At 37.7% G+C, this 18,180-nt stretch overlaps 2 protein-coding genes across 2 annotated transcripts; one reads left to right on the forward strand and one right to left on the reverse strand.

The window, feature by feature from the left end:
* Nucleotides 1-12,209: 12,209 nt before the first annotated feature.
* Nucleotides 12,210-14,852, forward strand: LOC112796691 (glycine cleavage system H protein 2, mitochondrial). Its single transcript, XM_025839266.3, has 3 exons — nt 12,210-12,398; nt 14,004-14,263; nt 14,467-14,852. The coding sequence occupies exons 1-3, from the start codon at nt 12,320-12,322 to the stop codon at nt 14,593-14,595; spliced, it is 468 nt and encodes a 155-aa protein (XP_025695051.1). The 5' UTR covers nt 12,210-12,319; the 3' UTR covers nt 14,596-14,852.
* Nucleotides 14,853-15,372: 520 nt separating this feature from the next.
* On the reverse strand, nt 15,373-17,946 carry LOC112796690 (uncharacterized). Its single transcript, XM_025839265.2, has 7 exons — nt 17,656-17,946; nt 17,493-17,553; nt 17,307-17,401; nt 17,179-17,212; nt 16,485-16,539; nt 16,353-16,395; nt 15,373-15,662 (listed from the first exon to the last, which is right to left on the reverse strand). The coding sequence occupies exons 1-7, from the start codon at nt 17,824-17,826 to the stop codon at nt 15,591-15,593; spliced, it is 531 nt and encodes a 176-aa protein (XP_025695050.1). The 5' UTR covers nt 17,827-17,946; the 3' UTR covers nt 15,373-15,590.
* Nucleotides 17,947-18,180: the final 234 nt, after the last annotated feature.

Genomic DNA, 18,180 nt, shown 5'->3' on the forward strand with positions numbered 1-18,180 from the left:
TTTTACAAAAAATAAATTCATTGATAGATTTATTTATTTCATCTATTTCTTTTAGCAAAATTATTAACAACAAATCCTTTTTATCTTAATTTATTTTAAATATTATTATATATCTTGCTGGAATTAAAAGTAAGAAGACTTTTGAAAAGGACCGCAAGTCTATCAAGTACAATATTATTGTTAATCAATTTTTTTTGGATTCTTTAGCTATAAATTTAAACCTTTTATTTTCCGTTGTCGTCATTAAAAATTTTTAAAACTTTATAAATTATAAGTTATTTGCTTAGTTGGTTATTTTTTAAATTTTAAATTATTTGCTTAAGTTATTTTGTTTAGATTGTTAGTTTTTAAATTTTAAATACACTTTCTTAAGTTTTTAGTTTTAGATATTTACATAATTTATCAGGGTATTAATTTTAAAATGGTAATGAATTTTTTATTTTTATCGACAAATAATAGAATAGATACAATTTACAACGAAACTAATAAAAATATTTTTAATTTTTATTTTCTGATTAGATTAAAAGAGTTTTATATTTTAAACAACATTCAATTTCAATTTTTCTCATGCTATTATTTTGAAAGGAGCGTAAAATAAAAATATTAATTAATTGATTAATTTTAATTAAATTTTAGATAAAATCAAGAGTGAAATGTGATAATCTATGGACAACTTTACGCTATTTTGTCAAGAGTTAAGAGTCGCAATGATCTAAACGTTCTAATTCTAGACGTAGACAACAATTCAAAAGCCTTAACAATAAATATCGTGTTTAAAGAAGTTTTTAGTAATATTTAGATTAAAAAAATAGTATTTTTATTTTAGTAACATATTATAATTTACACTTTATACAAATATTTATCGTAGAAATAACTAATTTATCTATAACTATACTTTTCAGACTTGAAATAAAATGTATAATATAAAACACAACATCATATGAAAATTGTTAATCTAATGTGATTAATAAAAGGGCAATGTACGTATATAAAATAAAAGAGAGAAAGCTTTACGTGAATGCAACATTTCTAAAGTCCTTACGTGAGTGTCTTTTTTGTTTTCTATGTAAACCGTGGGAGCTAACCACGGTTTCGAATTTGTGCATAAACCGTGGGAGGCTTGGACGGTTTTCACTTAGGAAAGTTTGAGCATAAATCGTGATTGCTCACCATGGATTATGAAGGAAAATTGCTAGCTAGAAACTGTGCTTAGTCACCATAGTTTATGAAGAAAAAACTTTGAGCATAAAACCCTGTTGGCTACCACAGTTTATTATTAGAGTAGTATAAATATATAATTCGTGAATAGTTATCACGGTTATCATTTGTGTCAAACCAAAATTTGTTAGAAGCTTGGAGGTTGAGAGAGTTTGAGGGAGAGGTTGTAAGGTTTTGGTGCCATTTGGGTGATGGAGCCATGGAGGACGAAGCTCGCATGTACCGACTAAATGGCATTGCACACGTGGCTGGATACATCAACCAAGAGGTTAGTTGTTATTATTATTATTATTATTATTATTATTATTATTATTATTATTATTCTGAGTTGCTAGTATTATTATTATTATTATTGGGAGCTGTTAGTATTATTATTATTGTTATTGTTAGTACAATTATTCCTGTTGGTATTGTTATTATTGTTATTGTTATTACTATCATTAGAGAAAATAGAAAACCAATGTGGGTGTATAATAATTTTTTTTAAATTATATTTGCTGTTAATAGTATTGATCGTATGTTGAGGATTTTCTTACCCACATTTTGCAGTCTACTAGGGTTATTAGCGGTGTCATGAGACAACAGAATATGCCTCTATACGACTGGATTATACTGTATCTAGAGACCGCTGGCTTGTATCACCTCGCTAGGCTGAACAGTCAGTGGTTCTGGGTTGATGAGCCTCTACTTAGCGCATTCGTTGAGAGGTGGCGTCCTGAAACCCACACCTTTCACATGCCGTTTGGGGAGTGCACCATGACTTTGCAAGATGTGGCATATCAGCTGGGTTTGCCCATCGATGGGGAGGCCGTTAGTGGGTGCCTGACTGACTTTGAGAATCTGATGGAGAACGGAAGACCCGCATGGGTGTGGTTTCGTGAGTTGTTTGGCGAGTTACCACCACAGAATAAAGTCAAGCAGATGACGGTGTGCTACACATGGTTCCATGAGAGGTTCTGGATTCTCCCAGCAGACACGAGTGAAGAGACCGTGCATATATACGCACGTGCTTATATTCTGATGTTATTGTCTTCTCAACTGTTTGCGGACAAGAACGCAAACCGGGTTCACCTTCGCTAGTTGCCTTATTTGGCATCGATGGACGACTTGGGTAGATATAGCTGGGGCTCGGCTGCACTGGCCTGGTTGTATAGATGTCTTTATCGTGGGACAGACAGAAACATTGTTAACTAGGTCAGGCCACTACAGCTTCTACAGTCTTGGATTTTCTGGAGGTTTCTCAGTTTGAGACCTAGTGGTTTTGATGTGTTTGGGTTTCCGCTTGCATCCAGATACGATTTATTATTTTCGGTCCATAACTTGTTCAATTTCATGTGTTGTTGTTCGTTATGACATGCTTTCAATGGAACTTGTAGGTGGGCTACATATCTACCGAGAAACGATGCAGGGATCAAAGAGTGGTGTCTGCATGCCTTTTCTTTGGATAGATTGCTTGTCCTCGATGTGAGTCATTTAGTTATTGCTCTTACAAGTAGTGGTTCAAGTTTACTCTTATGGTCTTACCTAACATTACCTTTTCCGATACAATTTGTATGGGAGCCTTATTCTTCTCCTAAGGTTGCTGCTGTTGCTCATCCATTGATACTAGTTGACGAGCACCGTAGGCTATGGACGGCGGTCACTAGCCTGATATATTTTGCTGCGATTGAGTGCCATCAGGTGGATAGGGTGGTACCGCAGTTCGGCAGTGTTCAGCATCTCCCTCAGTTAGCTCTGAACATAGATTGGCTCCATGCGAAGGATGGAAAGGGTGGAGATCGATGGTTCCCCAGATATTATCAGGAGTGGCATTTGCATTGGGAGAACCGGGTTGATTCAGTCATACCAGTTGATCGAGTAGCTGACCCCGGTCCATTAGCTGAGTACTTGGATTGGTGGTGCCGTGTGGCCCACAGATTCCTATCCCCAAATATTGCATTTCATGATCCTAGACCAATTGTTTTGACCGAGGAGGCTCATCATAGAGGATCGTCGCAGGCACCTCCCAGGGTGCAGGTTCCTGACAGACCGGACAACAGGCAAGTGGATTGGCGTCGGCGTATAGGCACACGTACCACCGATCGAGAGTGGCGATGGCTCGACGACCGTTTGGATGAGGACCTAGGTGGTGCTGATGATGAAAGTGTTATAGATCATCGTGTTCCACGACGTAGAGCCAGCAGCAGGGTGGGCGGGATGGTCGTGGACGTGCTTGAGGTAGAGGACCAACTGCTGAGGATGATGGTGCTCAGCACGCTGTTGGTAAGGATGTTAGAGGTTTGGGCACTGGGATGGATCAGCCCATCTACGATGTAGGGGGTAGCTTTCAGCTATTCGGGAGTATTGGGCCACAGGTATTCGCTGACTTTACTACCGCGACCATCGGCATGGACATCGATGATCCTGTTAGTCAGTTAGAGTTCTTTAGGGATATAGTAGACATGCTGAGGGACGACGATGCGACCCATTATAGGCCACAGATGCCTGAGGTTCATTCCCAGTTTGCCAAGTACCAATCACCGGGTCACGATGTTCAGCCTCAGTTGCCGGTTGACCTCAACAAGCCTGCAGCTTCTCCATCTGACCCATGGTTCACATTATGAGGGACCCCAGCATCAGCATTCAACGCCGTTCCGCCACAGACTGATCCATGCTACCGTGGATGCTGGTTGCCTTCGGACGTCCTTCCCTTGCACGCCTCATGTTAGGATCAGGAATGATTGTTGGTCCAGCATATGGGGGCCATAGGCCTTCTGGGATAGCTGAACAAACCTGTGCTTGTACACGTTGAACACCTCAATCATACGATACACCTTGTGAATATATGACGCCCAATTCAGGCGTGAGCGGGCGAAACATGCAATGGCGTGACAATATGGATAATGGAGCACTTGAAAGTGGCCACAATCGCATGTGTGATCCTTAAGGGAAACTCGATAGCTACCTAGCGAGAAGTTTCCGGTCGGTGTCATTTCAGCCACCGTGTACTCTGATTGGTGCCTGTTGTATAACATGACGGTGAAGCACCTGGAGTCTCTTATGTTCTGATCAATAGCCTTCACCAACACCTGACATAATTCATGCCCAGATCCAAGTTGTGCCTCTGCCGTCTGTCCGCGGACCACTAATAGCTCATCAAGCCTCCCGTAAGTTGACTTAACCAACAAAGTGACTGGGATGTTGCGAGTTCCCTTTAACACGAAATTCACACATTCACTAACCCAAATCATCTACCGCTATTCTCATGTTGGGTCCACTTGTCATACTCCATCCGGTTGGTCCAGTCACACATGGCCGGTGTAACCACCCTATCCCATGAGGCCTGTGATTTCTGATTCCTTACAGCGTTCGCTGGTGCGCATAGGATTAGATATATGAAAATATAAAGCGTAGATAATGAATTAGTTGAGAAATTAGCCTAAAAGCGTTACCAACCATTAACTCAGTTTTTCCTTCCTCTTTTTCAAAAGCACGGTTTCTTTTCCTTTTTCCTGTTCAACCGAACCAAACTTTCCCTACTCAAATCTAACCCTGATCACCTCTCCTCTCAGCGCCGTTTGGAACCATGGTCACACCTCTTCAAGCATGCATTGATGCTGTGTTGAGGTGAGGAGAAGCCACGAAGCCTTATGCACCGCCTCACCCACTTCCTTTTCTTCTATCTCTTGTTAATAGTGCTTCTCATTTTCTTTGAACCAAAATACGCACGACGAAGGAGAAGAACAGAGAAGGGAAGCAAAACAAAACTGAAGAGGAAGGAAGAAGCCATCCGCAGCAAGAAGGAAGGCACCCCACCTCTCATCACTCTGAATCTTTGAAGCTTCTTTGTTGGGTGAGAACCAGCAACTCTCCTTCTTCCTCTTCTTCAGATTCAAATTCTGTTCTTCCATTTTATTCCACCTCTGCCATTCTAATTCTAATTCTTGCTAGAACAGTAGTGACCGTAGGCAAGAACTCTTCCCTTGCTTGAGGTGAGGTCAGCCATTTGTTCTTAAAAGAGAGGCCAAAGCTCCAATTCCATACGGTTAGGGTTCTGATTCCGGAAAGAAGTAAAAATAGAATTTTCAACTTCAAAAGAGGTAAGGGTTAGGACAATTAGACTATTATTCTTGTGGCTGTGCTTGTGATGAGAATAGATAAACTATTATATGCTTGATTTATGATAAATATGGCTCTAGTATGTGTTTGAATGATGGTTAGGTTATATGAATTGTTATGTTTGATATAGTGCTGAAAAGTGGAAGTTTGATTATGGTTAACTAATTAAAATTGTGAAATTTATTGAATTTGTTTTCTTGGAGCTGTTTTGACCATTCTAGCAACTTTAGTTAGTTAAAATAAAAGTAAAATTATAGTTTTAGATGAATTCTAGACTTGAACATAGGATTTGGCATGTGAGGTTGTTGGAAGTGCATTATGCAGAATTTCTACAATTTCTGCATAATTGGCAGCGAAATGAACGAATTTCTGGGTGCATTCCAGATAATAATTTTGGATAAAATTATTTTTTTATAAAAATATAATGTGTTTTTAATATCTAGTAAAAATTTCAGAATTAATTGATAAGTGGATTGGGAGAAAGGAATTTTTGAAGATTGATGGTTTCATCAGAAAATTCTGTTTCTTTACTGCAGAAGCACCAACTTCCAATTCACTTAATTTATAATCCTGATGAGTATTTGGGCTGAAACTAATGGCAGTCTCAAGCTTTATGTGTCTAAAATCTTTAGTTTAAATTTTGTGTCAAAACTCTTTCTAACCAATTAGTTATGTTGCAAGAAGTGAGGATAGCTTGCTGAATTTTGAAAACAGCATTCTAAAAGGCAGGGCTGTGTTCCTAAACTCATAACTTTTTCATGTGACATAGTAATAATCTGAAATTTAGTTTTCTGAAAATGTGAAAGAGTCTTGTTTAATTACATGAATTTTGAAAGGTAATTGGTGAAAATTAAATTTTTAGTGAATTTAACAAATTTACTACTCGCTGTTGTTTTTTCTGCAATGATAGCATAATTTTTGAAAGATTTGTACAAGTTTCAATTATGGTAGGAATGCCCCAGAACCAAGTTTTATTTTCTAAACCCGTGGTTTTATAATAACTAAGGGGATTAAAGAGAGTATAATGACCAATTAAGAATGTCTACCTGGTAAATTGTTAAGAGAAGTTTGAACGATATTAAAACTGAGGGAACTCGTAAGGGTGGTTTTAGTGCTATTTTAGGGGAGATTATGTCCGAATTTCTATAAAACTTCAGGGACTTGGTTAAATGAAAATTCGTAAATTGTCTCCAAGAAGGTTTAAGGATAATGGGTGATGTGGAGGTATGTATAATTAGGCGGTGGTGCGGAGGTATGTATAGTTAGGCGGTGATGCGGAGGTATATTTTATAGTGTTGGTAATGTGGATGCATGATAAAGAGAAAGGAAATGAGAAAACCATGTATGAAAGAGATAGTTGAAACAAATGATAAATTATGAAAAGTGTATGTTGAATGGGCCTTGTGCCAGACTGCTACTACAAAAGTGTCCGCCTAACGGATAGCCTAAGATTGCTAATGCGGGAATGTTCGCCTAACTGATAACACTGTTCCTTACTGTGATACACATTGAAATGTTATTAATATGAGGCCTAATTGACACGGGTAACTGTGATGACAAGGTGTCTAATTGACACAGTAAAGGGACCATATTCGGGGTTCACTCCGAGTAACGTCGGGTTGCGGGTAGACAACTGACGCATGAGCTCATGGCCTGCGTTAGGAACAAGCATGCATCATCTTGTTTGCGCATATGAACTTCTTGTTAATTATTTACTGCCATTTCTTCCTTGTTCATGCTATTTACTTGTTATATATATGTTTGTGCCTTGAGTCTCTATGTTTGTTCTTTTTTCTGTTTTGCAACAACTTAGAGATAAAGACCCTAGGTTCCCTTTTTACCTTACTGCGAACTCTAGGTTCTCACCCTTCTTTTCTTTCTTTCTCCCCCCTCCCAAGATGGGTCTGGCAGAGGAGCTCTTTGAGTTTCGTTCTAACCTCTGAGTTATGAGGATCCGGCGCGCAGAGGAGTCTTCATATGGAGCACGCTTTGGACCGCTTTCTTGAACGATGTTCGGAGATCACCCCAGAGTTAGTCACAGTGAATCTTTCGCTCCTTTTTGATGATCTTAGTATTACTTTCCCTCGTTTTTGTAGTACTTTTAGAGGGGTAGGACGTCTTAGTAGTTCGGTTCCAGTTTAGAAAACCCGTGTGAGGGTTGGGACTGATTTCTTCTTTTGTATCTATACATATCACTTGGTGTGATACTCGGCTTTGATAGATGACACGTATCCTTGAACTTAACTCATGTGTATATTGTATATATGTTTATATATGTTATTTTTGTTGCCATGTGTTTTCTTACATGATAACTTTAAAAAAACTAACCTTGCGAGCAACTAAACGCTAATCCACGAATAATAATTTATTTACGATTAAACCGATAAAGGCTTTTATTGATATTAATTTATAAAAATCTGAGTCTAGAGATAAGTAGGCCCGCACGACCAGTAACACCTGAACATTTGGCAATGGTCATGACATGTCAAAAGTTGGGGTGTTACAGCCGGATTCTCAGTCCGCATGATGTCAAACCAGTAATAAAACTCTGCTTCAGATTTTGCATAGGCAGCATTCACCAGCATCCTCCTTACATCTTTACCTTTGAAGCTAAGGCTAGAATTCGCTGCCACATGATGAATATAGTACGCTCGAAAAGCACGTCGAGGCAGCCAACCATTCTCGGGGGCCTCAAGTGCAGCATTGATACCATTATGCCTGTCAGAGAAAACAAGGATACCCTCTTGCGGCGTCACATGCGATCGTAGGTTGGACAATAAGAATGACCATGACTCCGCATTTTCTCCCTCCACAAGGGCGAAGGCTATCGGGAGGATGTTCGAGTTCCCATCCTGCACTATTGCCAACAGTAACGTGCTTCCATACTTGTCATACAAGTGGGTACTGTCAATACTCACGAGGGGCTTGCAATGCCGGAAGGCCTCAATGCAGAGTGGAAATGTCCAGAAAAGACGATGAAAGTACACCGTTGACTCATCGACCTGATCCCCAAGTCGAACAGAAGAGGTCTTCAACACAGTGATTGTCCCGGCCATGGTCGACTGTACCCCTAGCATCCAACGTGGCAACTCGGCATACGACTCATCCCAGTCTCCATATATTTGTGCTACTGCCTTATGTTTTTCCATCTAAACCTTCCTATAACTAGGCCTGAACCCGTAATCGGCTTCTATTACTTGTTGCAAGAACTTTATCGTAATCGCAACATCAGCCATAACCAACGAAAAAATCCTCGCACAGATAACGTGGTAATCAAGCTGACGGTGATCACTGGAAATAGAGGTGGCCAAGCAAGTGTGCGGACCGTTGTACCTCCTAACCTCCCAAGTGCCCTTTCGTGCACGAAGCGATATGCGAATCAACCAACTACAACCGTTACCGAACTCCTTGCATTTTCCATGATACTTAAGATGATCCGATTTCAAGACTCTGTACTCAACACCTCGACAGATGCTATAGTCCTTCACACTCAGAACAGCTTCATATTTATTCTGGAATGATTGTCCAATCTGAAATTCTGTAGAAGAACCACCAATTGTAGCACCTCCGTCCGCCTATTGACCCAGAGCCTCCAAGTTTAGAGTGGAGAAGTATGGAGGGTACTGTTGTGTGCCAGAACTTGAAGGCCCGTTGGTGGACGAAATTGTGATCACTATTCTTTGATTTTCATTCATTGTAAAATTATGGAATTTAGAAATTGGCATGAGTGGACACAACTCCGTTCAACTAACCAGCAAGTGTACTGGGTCGTCCAAGTAATAAACCTTACGTGAGTAAGGGTCGATCCCACAGAGATTGTTGGTATGAAGCAAGCTATGGTCACCTTGTGAATCTCAGTTAGGCAGATTAAATTGGTTTATGAGTTTTGAAAATAGAAATAAGAAAATAAATAATAAAAGGGATAGAATACTCATGCAGATTCATTGGTGGGAATTTCAGATAAGCGAATGGAGATGCTGTATGGCTCAAGGACGCCTGCTCTCCTACTGCTTCAACTCAATCCTTCTTACTCCTTTCCATGGCAAGCTGTGTATAGGGGTTCACCATCAGCGGTGGCTACTTTCAATCCTCTCGGGAAAATGATCCTATGCGGCTGTCACTCGCACGGCTAATCGTCTGGAGGCATCACCCATGGTTGATGGCTACATCCCATCCTCGCAGTGAAAACTACGCTCACGCACTCTGTCACAGCACGGCTAATCACTGGTTGGTTCCTACGCCTACTGGAATAGAATCCCTTGATTCTTTTGCGTCTGTCACTAACGCCCAGCACTTGCAAGTTTGAAGCACGTCACAGTCATTCATTACCGGAATCCTACTCGGAATACCACAGACAAGGTTAGACTTTCCGGATTCCCAGGATCCTACTCGAAATACCACAGACAAGGTGAGACTTTCCGGATCCTCATAAATGCCGCCATCTATCTAGCTTATACCACGAAGATTCTGTTGGGGAATCTAAGAGATACACATTCAAGCTCTGTTGCATGTAGAACGGAAGTGGTTGTCAATCACATGCGTTCATAAGTGAGAATGATAATGATCGTCACTTTCATCATTACACTCATCATGTTCTTGGGTACGAATGAATATCTTGGAATAAGAATAAGAGAGATTTGAATAAAAGAAAATAGAATTTCATTAATACTTGAGGTACAGCAGAGCTCCACACCCTTAATCTATGGTGTGCAGAAACTCCACCGTTGAAGATACATAAATGAAAGAGGTTCAGGCATGGCCGAATGGCCAGCCCTCTCCATGATCAAGTGACCGAATATTCAAGAGATTAAACTGTCAAAAGATATCTAATACAATAGATAAATGTTCTATTTATAATAAACTAGCTCCTAGGGTTTACATGAGTAAGTAATTGATGCATAAATCCACTTCCGGGGCCCACTTGGTATATGCTTGGGCTGAGCTTGATCAATCCACGAGCTAAGGCTTCTCTTGGAGTTGAACTCCGAGTTATGACGTGTTTTGGGCGTTTAACTCCGGATCATGACGTTTTTCTGGCGTTTAACTCCAGACAGCAGCATGTACTTGGCGTTCAACGCCAAGTTACGTCGTCAATCTTCGAATAAAGCATGGACTATTATATATTGCTGGAAAGCCCTGGATATCTACTTTCCAACGCCGTTGAGAGCGCGCCAATTGGAGTTCTGTAGCTCCAGAAAATTCATTTCGAGTGCAGGGAGGTCAGATTCCAACAGCATCAACAGTCCTTTTGTCAGCCTTCTTCAGAGTTTTGCTCAAATCCCTCAATTTCAGCCAGAATTTACCTGAAATCACAGAAAAACACACAAACTCATAGTAAAGTCCAGAAATGTGAATTTAACATAAAAACTAATGAAAACATCCCTAAAAGTAGCTCAAACTTACTAAAAACTATATAAAAACAATGCCAAAAAGCGTATAAATTATCCGCTCATCACCCGTGCTGTGCATGTGGATTGGCACCTGTGTCATCATCGCTGTCCCCAATGATATCTATAGGCTCCTGACAGAGTCATCGTCCCGCATTGCATTCTCTACTCGATCAGGTTCCTTGAAGCCTTGAACATCATGAATCATGCCACCACCGGTATCCACCTCAAATCCCTGCTGCCAGACCCCAGGATTCTCCAACGGTACAGAAGCAACTGCCTCCATTCGACTAAATCAGCCGCGAAGGAAGGGGATGCGACCTACAGAACAGATGGTCCGGCCACAAGCATCGAACTAGATGCACCGCCTGCGGCAGTCGAGCTATGAATTGGAGTTGATGCCCTAGAACTATCGACACCAACCTCCAACTTCGCATACAGCTCGTGTATTCTGACCTCCGGAAAACTCTTAACACAATGAAACAGAACCCTAATATTTTCATCAGCCGCTAGCACAAACGTATCATACTTAACACCGGTCGAGACAACTGCGACGAAAATCTTGTAGAATAGCTTCTTCACACACTTGCTCCCAAATACCCCAAACTTCTGCAAGATGCTGTTCTTTACATCTGACAAAGTGCTTGATGAGCTGATGAATACACTCAATGGTTCTCTGTCAGTAAACTTCACACCATATTTTTTGCTTCTTTTAATTTTCCCAAAGTAATGCACTAAGACAAGAAAACTCTCTTCTTCACTTGCCATTGTGTGATAATGATCTCTTCAGCAGCTTCAATCTCGCTCATATATATATAATTCTTCCCCTCATAAACCGTGGCAGCCAACAAGGGTTTATGAGTTTAAAAAACCTTTCATAGGGTTTTATGGTCATATTTCTGCCTCCCTAAACCGTGGTGACCTACCACGGTTTATGTTCATTCTTTATTCTTCATAAACCGTACCAGCTAACAACGGTTTACATGTAAATAGGAAACCGTGGTTAACTCCCACAGATTACATAATAATAAAAAAAAGCACGTAAGGAAGTTTCATATGTTGCATTCAGTAAAGCTTTCTCTCCTTTATTTTATTTAAGTACATTGCCCTTAATAAAATATTAGATTGTCGATAAATTTTTATTAGTCTTTTGATATAAAATTTAGTACAAAATTAACATTCTACTAATATAGTTATATATGTTTTTATTTTTTAGTTTTTTTTTATGGTTCAAGAATATTATAAATTTTAAATTTATATTTATATTTTATTTTGAATAAATATAAAATAATTTATTCAATATATTTATTATATAATGACAATAATAATATTATACTAAAATAAAAAAATTATAGTTATATAATATTATTTTTAATTTACTATATCAAATTAAAATGTAAGTCTTTACATCCACGGATTTAACATTAATTAAATATGCATGTAAAATTGTTTTAACCTAGAAATCCATCCAAATTAAATTAAATTCATTAAAAAAAAAGGTAAAGCAAAAAGCCAAAAACATCTACCAACCCCCCGCAACATAAAAGGGTTATTAAGCAGCGGTGCACAAGCAGTGTCAGTGTCTTGAGAGAGAGAGAGAGAAAGAGAGAGAGAGAATGGCTTGCAGGCAATTCTGGGCTTCACGAGCTGCTTCCTACCTTAGGGTTTCTCTCTTCAACCGAAGCTTTTCCGCTGGTAACTCCCCTCTTTCTTCTTCCTGTTACGATCTGTTTTCGTTTCGTTTACGTGATCACTTTTCTGTATGTATGTTGTTGGATCTTGATCCATCACCGCATGTTTCTCATTCAATGCTTCATCTTAAATTTAGTACCTTTACTCTTTTTCTCATTTCGATGGAAATTGACACGCCTTTATTCATGTCATAATGCTGATCTCTTATTCTTGATCATGTTATGGACTTTAATTTTTATGCACTGGCATTCAACATTGTAAGGTAGTTAATATCCACCTGTGTTATCTAGAAATGAAATTACTTTTATCTATGTGATAGTATCGGACTGAATGTCGTGTATAAAAGAAAAAATTAGATTGACACTGGTAGAGCATTAAAATTAAAATGGTAGTTGCATCATCTATTTTAAAGGGAAGGAACTTTATATGTTGTGATGGGAGGAAGAAAGAACACCTACCAGCTATCAGCATCAATGGCATTAACATAACAATTCCCCTATTTCTTATTTCAATTTTTTGACCTTTAGTGCTGCAGGGACCAGAAAATGGTTTCTTGTATGTTATGTGAGCGTCTGTGACCTACCTAATGATTCTAGTGGGGCCTTACCAGCTCAAGTAGTTGTAATATGCTAAATGACAAGGATGGTGAATTGGTGTTTGGTGAAATTTTGGTAATTGATGGTGACAGAATGGAGAGGTTAGATTTTTTTTTTTTTTTTGGTTTTCTAATCACTGGATCTTTGAATGATGGATTTGAAAATGGAAATTGAAAAAGCTTTCATGTTTCTGTATGCATTTTCAAAGGGTTTTGCATGCTCTTTGGAAGATGGAACCATGATTTTTCTCATTATGCTCTTAACATTTTAAAGATTGAATTTTTGTATCAATTTCAAGGAAAAAGGCTTTGTTTCTAATAAAAAAAGAAAAGAAAAAATCGTTTGTCAATTCTTTTGTGTGTATTTGGAAATATTTGGAGAGAATAACTTTGTCTCTCAAACTTCATTGTGGCTTCTATAGGTAAATTTCCCACAAGATTTTGGAAAGAAGCAAGAATTTGCTACTTATTTTTGGGTAAAAAATAAAATGTATTTGGACCACAGTTTTACCAATTAATTCTCACTTTAGTATGTACGCAAACTTTACCCAACTTTATACAAACAATACTCACTAATCCAATGTTTTTATCTTTGATATACATTACAAAACAGAGAACTAACTGTTTCAAAGTAGTTCTCCCAAAATATATTCGTCTCAAACATAAGTCTCCACCTTGAAACCTAGCCCTTGATATATCTTGACTTTAACCAAAACAATGTTCATTAATCCAATATCTCTTGCCTTTTAGTGCCTATCAAGTTGTCTTAGTGTGTTTAACTTTTCATCATCTGTAATAAACACACAAACAAGATAGAATGATAATATTGATAATATTCTTCTTGTGGCTCTTGAAAGAATGCAGGTAATCAGAAGGGAGCTCCTCTTTGTTAACAATGATGCAAGAAGCAAAATTACCATTTTGATCTGATTTACTTGTTAGGTGACTAAGGCTAAAAAAAAACAGAAGTTAATTATTAGATTTTTATTAACTAACCTTCTATGTTCCTACAGTCATTAAAGACCTGAAGTATTGCGATTCTCACGAGTGGGTGAAAGTAGATGGAAAATCTGCGACTATTGGCATAACTGATCATGCCCAAGATCACTTGGGTGATGTTGTATATGTTGAATTGCCGGAAGTTGGGAAGGGTGTAACACAAGGAGAAAGTTTTGGTGCAGTTGAAAGTGTGAAAGCAACTAGTGATATTAACTCTCCTGTTTCAGGGAAAGTGGTTGAAGTTAATGAAGAGCTTAACAGCTCTCCTGGTTTGGTGAGTTTCCATTCTTTTTTAATCTATCAATTTACTTTTATTTTGTACCTAGATAATTAGATATATTGATTCAAGAATGTACCAAGAAATGGTAATGACGGATAAAAAGAAAACGAAGGGAGTATTTAATGTTTAAGGATCAGTCAATTTGGTTGAGTATCAGTCCCATGCATGTTAAAGTTGTGCAATGTTCCTTCATATAGGTTAACTCAAGCCCTTATAAAGATGGATGGATAATCAAAGTTGAAGTCAGTGACAGTGGTGAACTAAACAACTTGATGGATTCAGAACAGTATTCCAAATTCTGTGAAGAAGAAGATTCCAAGCATTAATTGTGTGCCCAAAATATCTTTCAAGCACTCTACAACATACGTTGTGTAGAGATCATGTTAAATTGGAAAGCTAAGAATTGTTTTGTCGTCTTCTCCTTTTGTACTTGTCTTGTGCTTTGACTGCCCTATTTTTATATTTTCACGAGCTTTCTCCGGTTCAGTAGGATTATATTTCTCTCCCTTTGCCATGGAAGTATGAAACATATAACCTGGTGAATTTTCATAATAAAAAGCCTTGCGTTTTTTTACCCTTCTAAGTAGTGCTTATTTTGTTGCATGATATTTCTATTAAGTTCGAGACTCCACTTTTCTCTATCTAATACTAAACCTGTTACCAGCTTACGATGAATTAAGATATAGTATGCCAAGTTTTCATATTAAGACAATATATATCATTTGCTAGTTTGGGATAGTCCGTATTATTTCGCAATCTTTGGAGCTTGGTTATCTGGTATAAGAATAGTAATATACTAATATACTAATATTAACTGACCTTCAGGATTCTTTCTAACAAATACTCACTGAAGAGCCTTTTTTCCTAGGATATTGAATTCAGACAAAGATTTGTACAAAGAATCATATTTTTAAAATAACATAAAATAAAACTGAAGAGATCAACATGACTCTTAACAATTGAGTTTAATTTTTAATTGTTCCCTTCACTCTTAAGACTTGACTACACTGTGTTCTTTAACTACTTCTCAATTTCCATTTTCCGGCGCCCTATAGAACGGCTAAACTGAAAGCAATAGCACACATCAACATCTCCACCAACACTTGCAAGCAAAAACATACTTGGATAATGTTTACTCGGAATACTTGTATAAATTAACATGATCCCGATCATTTTAACAGTTGCATCCATTGCAAGCTACTCAAGTTACATCTAACAAAAAGGCATTGCAACACACATATCCTGCTATAAACTCCAACGTCAGGTCTGTCTTCATCATACATACAAAAAGGGCCAAGTAAAACAGATGGGTGCCAGCGACTCATATTCCATTAAGAGTGACGACAACTCTTCGCGAAGAAGGATGATCCCGATGCTCACAAAGCCATATGCCCTACCACATAACAGTACCAAAAAAGAAACATAACGTTAATAATTTTGATGTTATATCAATCCAACCTTGGGTGTTAACCAAAATGTGGAGACAGGAACATTATGCAAACTTCCACATAGAGTAACTACATATTTCTTAATCTCAACCAACTTTACCATAATCCTAACATAAAATGTTGTCTGATGTTAATCATAATCAATAATCAACAATAGATATTACTAAACAACACCATATACACAATATACTTTTCTATTAAAAAGGTTTAATAGAAAAACCTAGAACAAAACAAATGACATTTGATAACTATTATGCTAAAAAATGAAGTGCCATAAGTAAATTAAGTAAGCAGTTGCCATTACATATACTGTGGCCAAAGATTCACTATGAAAATCAGGTTTGCTTACAAGCAGGCATGAATGTCAAGTATTTTTAAGTTGCTAACCATTGCTATAATTTATTTTGTCCTTGTTTTATTTATAAATTTGGTAAATCTTGTCCCTCTTGAAATGCATGCATGATGTGAGAATATAATCTAACAAGTTGATATGGATGAAATGCAAAATATTGATCAAGACAGTCCATATATATCTACTATAGGGCTGCAATCTTGGAAAAGTGTAGTGAGATTTCAAATCTGTTTGTGAACTAATAGGTTTTTCCCAACCATAAATACAAGATGAATTTGGGTACCTGCCATGTTCCCATGTTAAGCTTTCCATTTGTTATTGGTATCCTTTAAAAAAATTATATACAAGATATCAGTGCATTGTAACATATATTTTCAGCACAATGAATCAAATTAAAGCATGAAGCAGCTCTCACGTGAGTGCACAACCAAACATTGATGATTTAATATGAGCCGGCATGTCATCTGGGCCTGCAAGCAAAATTTCAAATCCAAAGAATATTGTAATGGATGGAAAATACAATATAGGAAAAGAAATACTCAACATGTATGCCGAAAAACTTGGGGAGGGAAAAGAGGGCCCCGCCTGGAAAAGAGGGGGGGGGGGGGAACACAGGATTATGCCTAGTTCCTGAATTATGATGTTTATGGTTTATGGGCCTTGGGCCTGGTGTTAGAAGATGAGTTCTTAGCAGCTAATCATTGATTAGAAGTTCTGTATACTAGTGCAGCTAAAGGAAAAAGTTTTGCAGACTAGAAGAAAGCATGAATAACTTACAAGACAAAAAATCACATTATAGAAGGTTGGTGTCTAGCAAGGTCAATGTCTAAAACTGGAAAAGTCTGTTCAGACTTCAAAAACACAGCTCCAACTATAATTTGTAACGGAAATCCCCATATTTCTTTCACCACAAAATCATCTAAAATAACATTCATTGTCGACCGAACTTAAGATAAAAAATTCCAAACGCAAATCACATGAAACTAAACCCACTGATAATCAAAATTAATTCTACAAAAATCACGGCGATTCAATCTTAAGCTTGTAAACCCAAACTCACAGAATAAATTAAAAAAAAAAAAAGAAACACTGAATTACAGTTAACTAACCCTCTAGAGTATGCTTCCAAGGCGCCGATGAACCCTGCACATCAACAAGTTGCGTTCTTGGAATTGCTATATAGTTAACTATTAACATAAAAATAAGAAGAGAATAGTAATAACAAAAATGTAAGAACCTCAGGAACAATTCGATTGAGGAAGGTTTCAGTATCATCACGAACATCAGAATCGTAATTCTCGTTAATAGTAAGAGAAGCACTCGTGTGCTGCACTGCCATTTCAGTTCCAGTTCCAGTTCCAATTTCAGTGGCACTGAGCTCAAACAATCAAAGTCAAAATGAAACGAAATTGATTATACTTACAGAAGAGATGAGCAAGGCCACACTTGAATCCAGACAGGTCCTGCTCGATTTCCTTCACTATCTGATTCCCGATCAAAGTTCAATCAATAGTTAGGGTTCGTGGAAATTAAAAATTAAACAGAGAAAAGATAATGAAAGAAGAAAGACGAGTGAGAGGATGGACCTTGGAAGTGACGAGATGACAACCGCGCTTATAGGCGGGTAAACTGACAGTCTTCTGAGCCCACTTGGGAACTGCGGCTTCCGCCATCGACTTCCTCTTCACGGTGGTGTCGTGCTGCTGCGCCTTCACGCCAACTCCAAATTTTGCTATGCAGATTGATGATACTTGCATGCTTCAGTGCTTTACCTTCAGATTGCATCTAAAGAAAAAATGCTACACATACACATCTGATGAAACTATGGTTAAATTACCAAAATCACCCGGATTTTGGAATATCCCAACAAGAATGTCATTTTTATTAACGATAAAAAATATTTTAAAAATTAAATTTTGATGTGATTTTTTTATAATTAAAAAATAAATATTTTTATCTTTAAGATTTAATAATTTTATAATAGTAAGTTTTTTGTAATATCTTTCTTTATCACTGGTCAAGAATAGTTTTAAAAATTAAAAAAAATTAGAGAGCAAGTTTTGATATCTTTTTGTGTATTTAAATATTTTTACAAAATTTTAAATTAAGTA

Source organism: Arachis hypogaea, chromosome 4, assembly GCF_003086295.3.
Source record: "Arachis hypogaea cultivar Tifrunner chromosome 4, arahy.Tifrunner.gnm2.J5K5, whole genome shotgun sequence".
Lineage (NCBI taxonomy): Eukaryota > Viridiplantae > Streptophyta > Magnoliopsida > Fabales > Fabaceae > Arachis > Arachis hypogaea.

Excerpts from the sequence above, each read along its gene's own strand:
- LOC112796690 (XM_025839265.2), bottom strand. The coding sequence starts at position 17,826 with ATGCAAGTATCATCAATCTGCATAGCAAAATTTGGAGTTGGCGTGAAG. Across the intron at positions 17,554-17,655 it reads GTCATCTCGTCACTTCCAAG|ATAGTGAAGGAAATCGAGCA; the intron begins GTCCATCCTCTC and ends ATCGGGAATCAG. Across the intron at positions 15,663-16,352 it reads TTAACATGGGAACATGGCAG|GGCATATGGCTTTGTGAGCA; the intron begins GTACCCAAATTC and ends GTTATGTGGTAG.
- LOC112796691 (XM_025839266.3), top strand. The coding sequence starts at position 12,320 with ATGGCTTGCAGGCAATTCTGGGCTTCACGAGCTGCTTCCTACCTTAGG. Across the intron at positions 12,399-14,003 it reads CAACCGAAGCTTTTCCGCTG|TCATTAAAGACCTGAAGTAT; the intron begins GTAACTCCCCTC and ends ATGTTCCTACAG. Across the intron at positions 14,264-14,466 it reads TTAACAGCTCTCCTGGTTTG|GTTAACTCAAGCCCTTATAA; the intron begins GTGAGTTTCCAT and ends TCCTTCATATAG.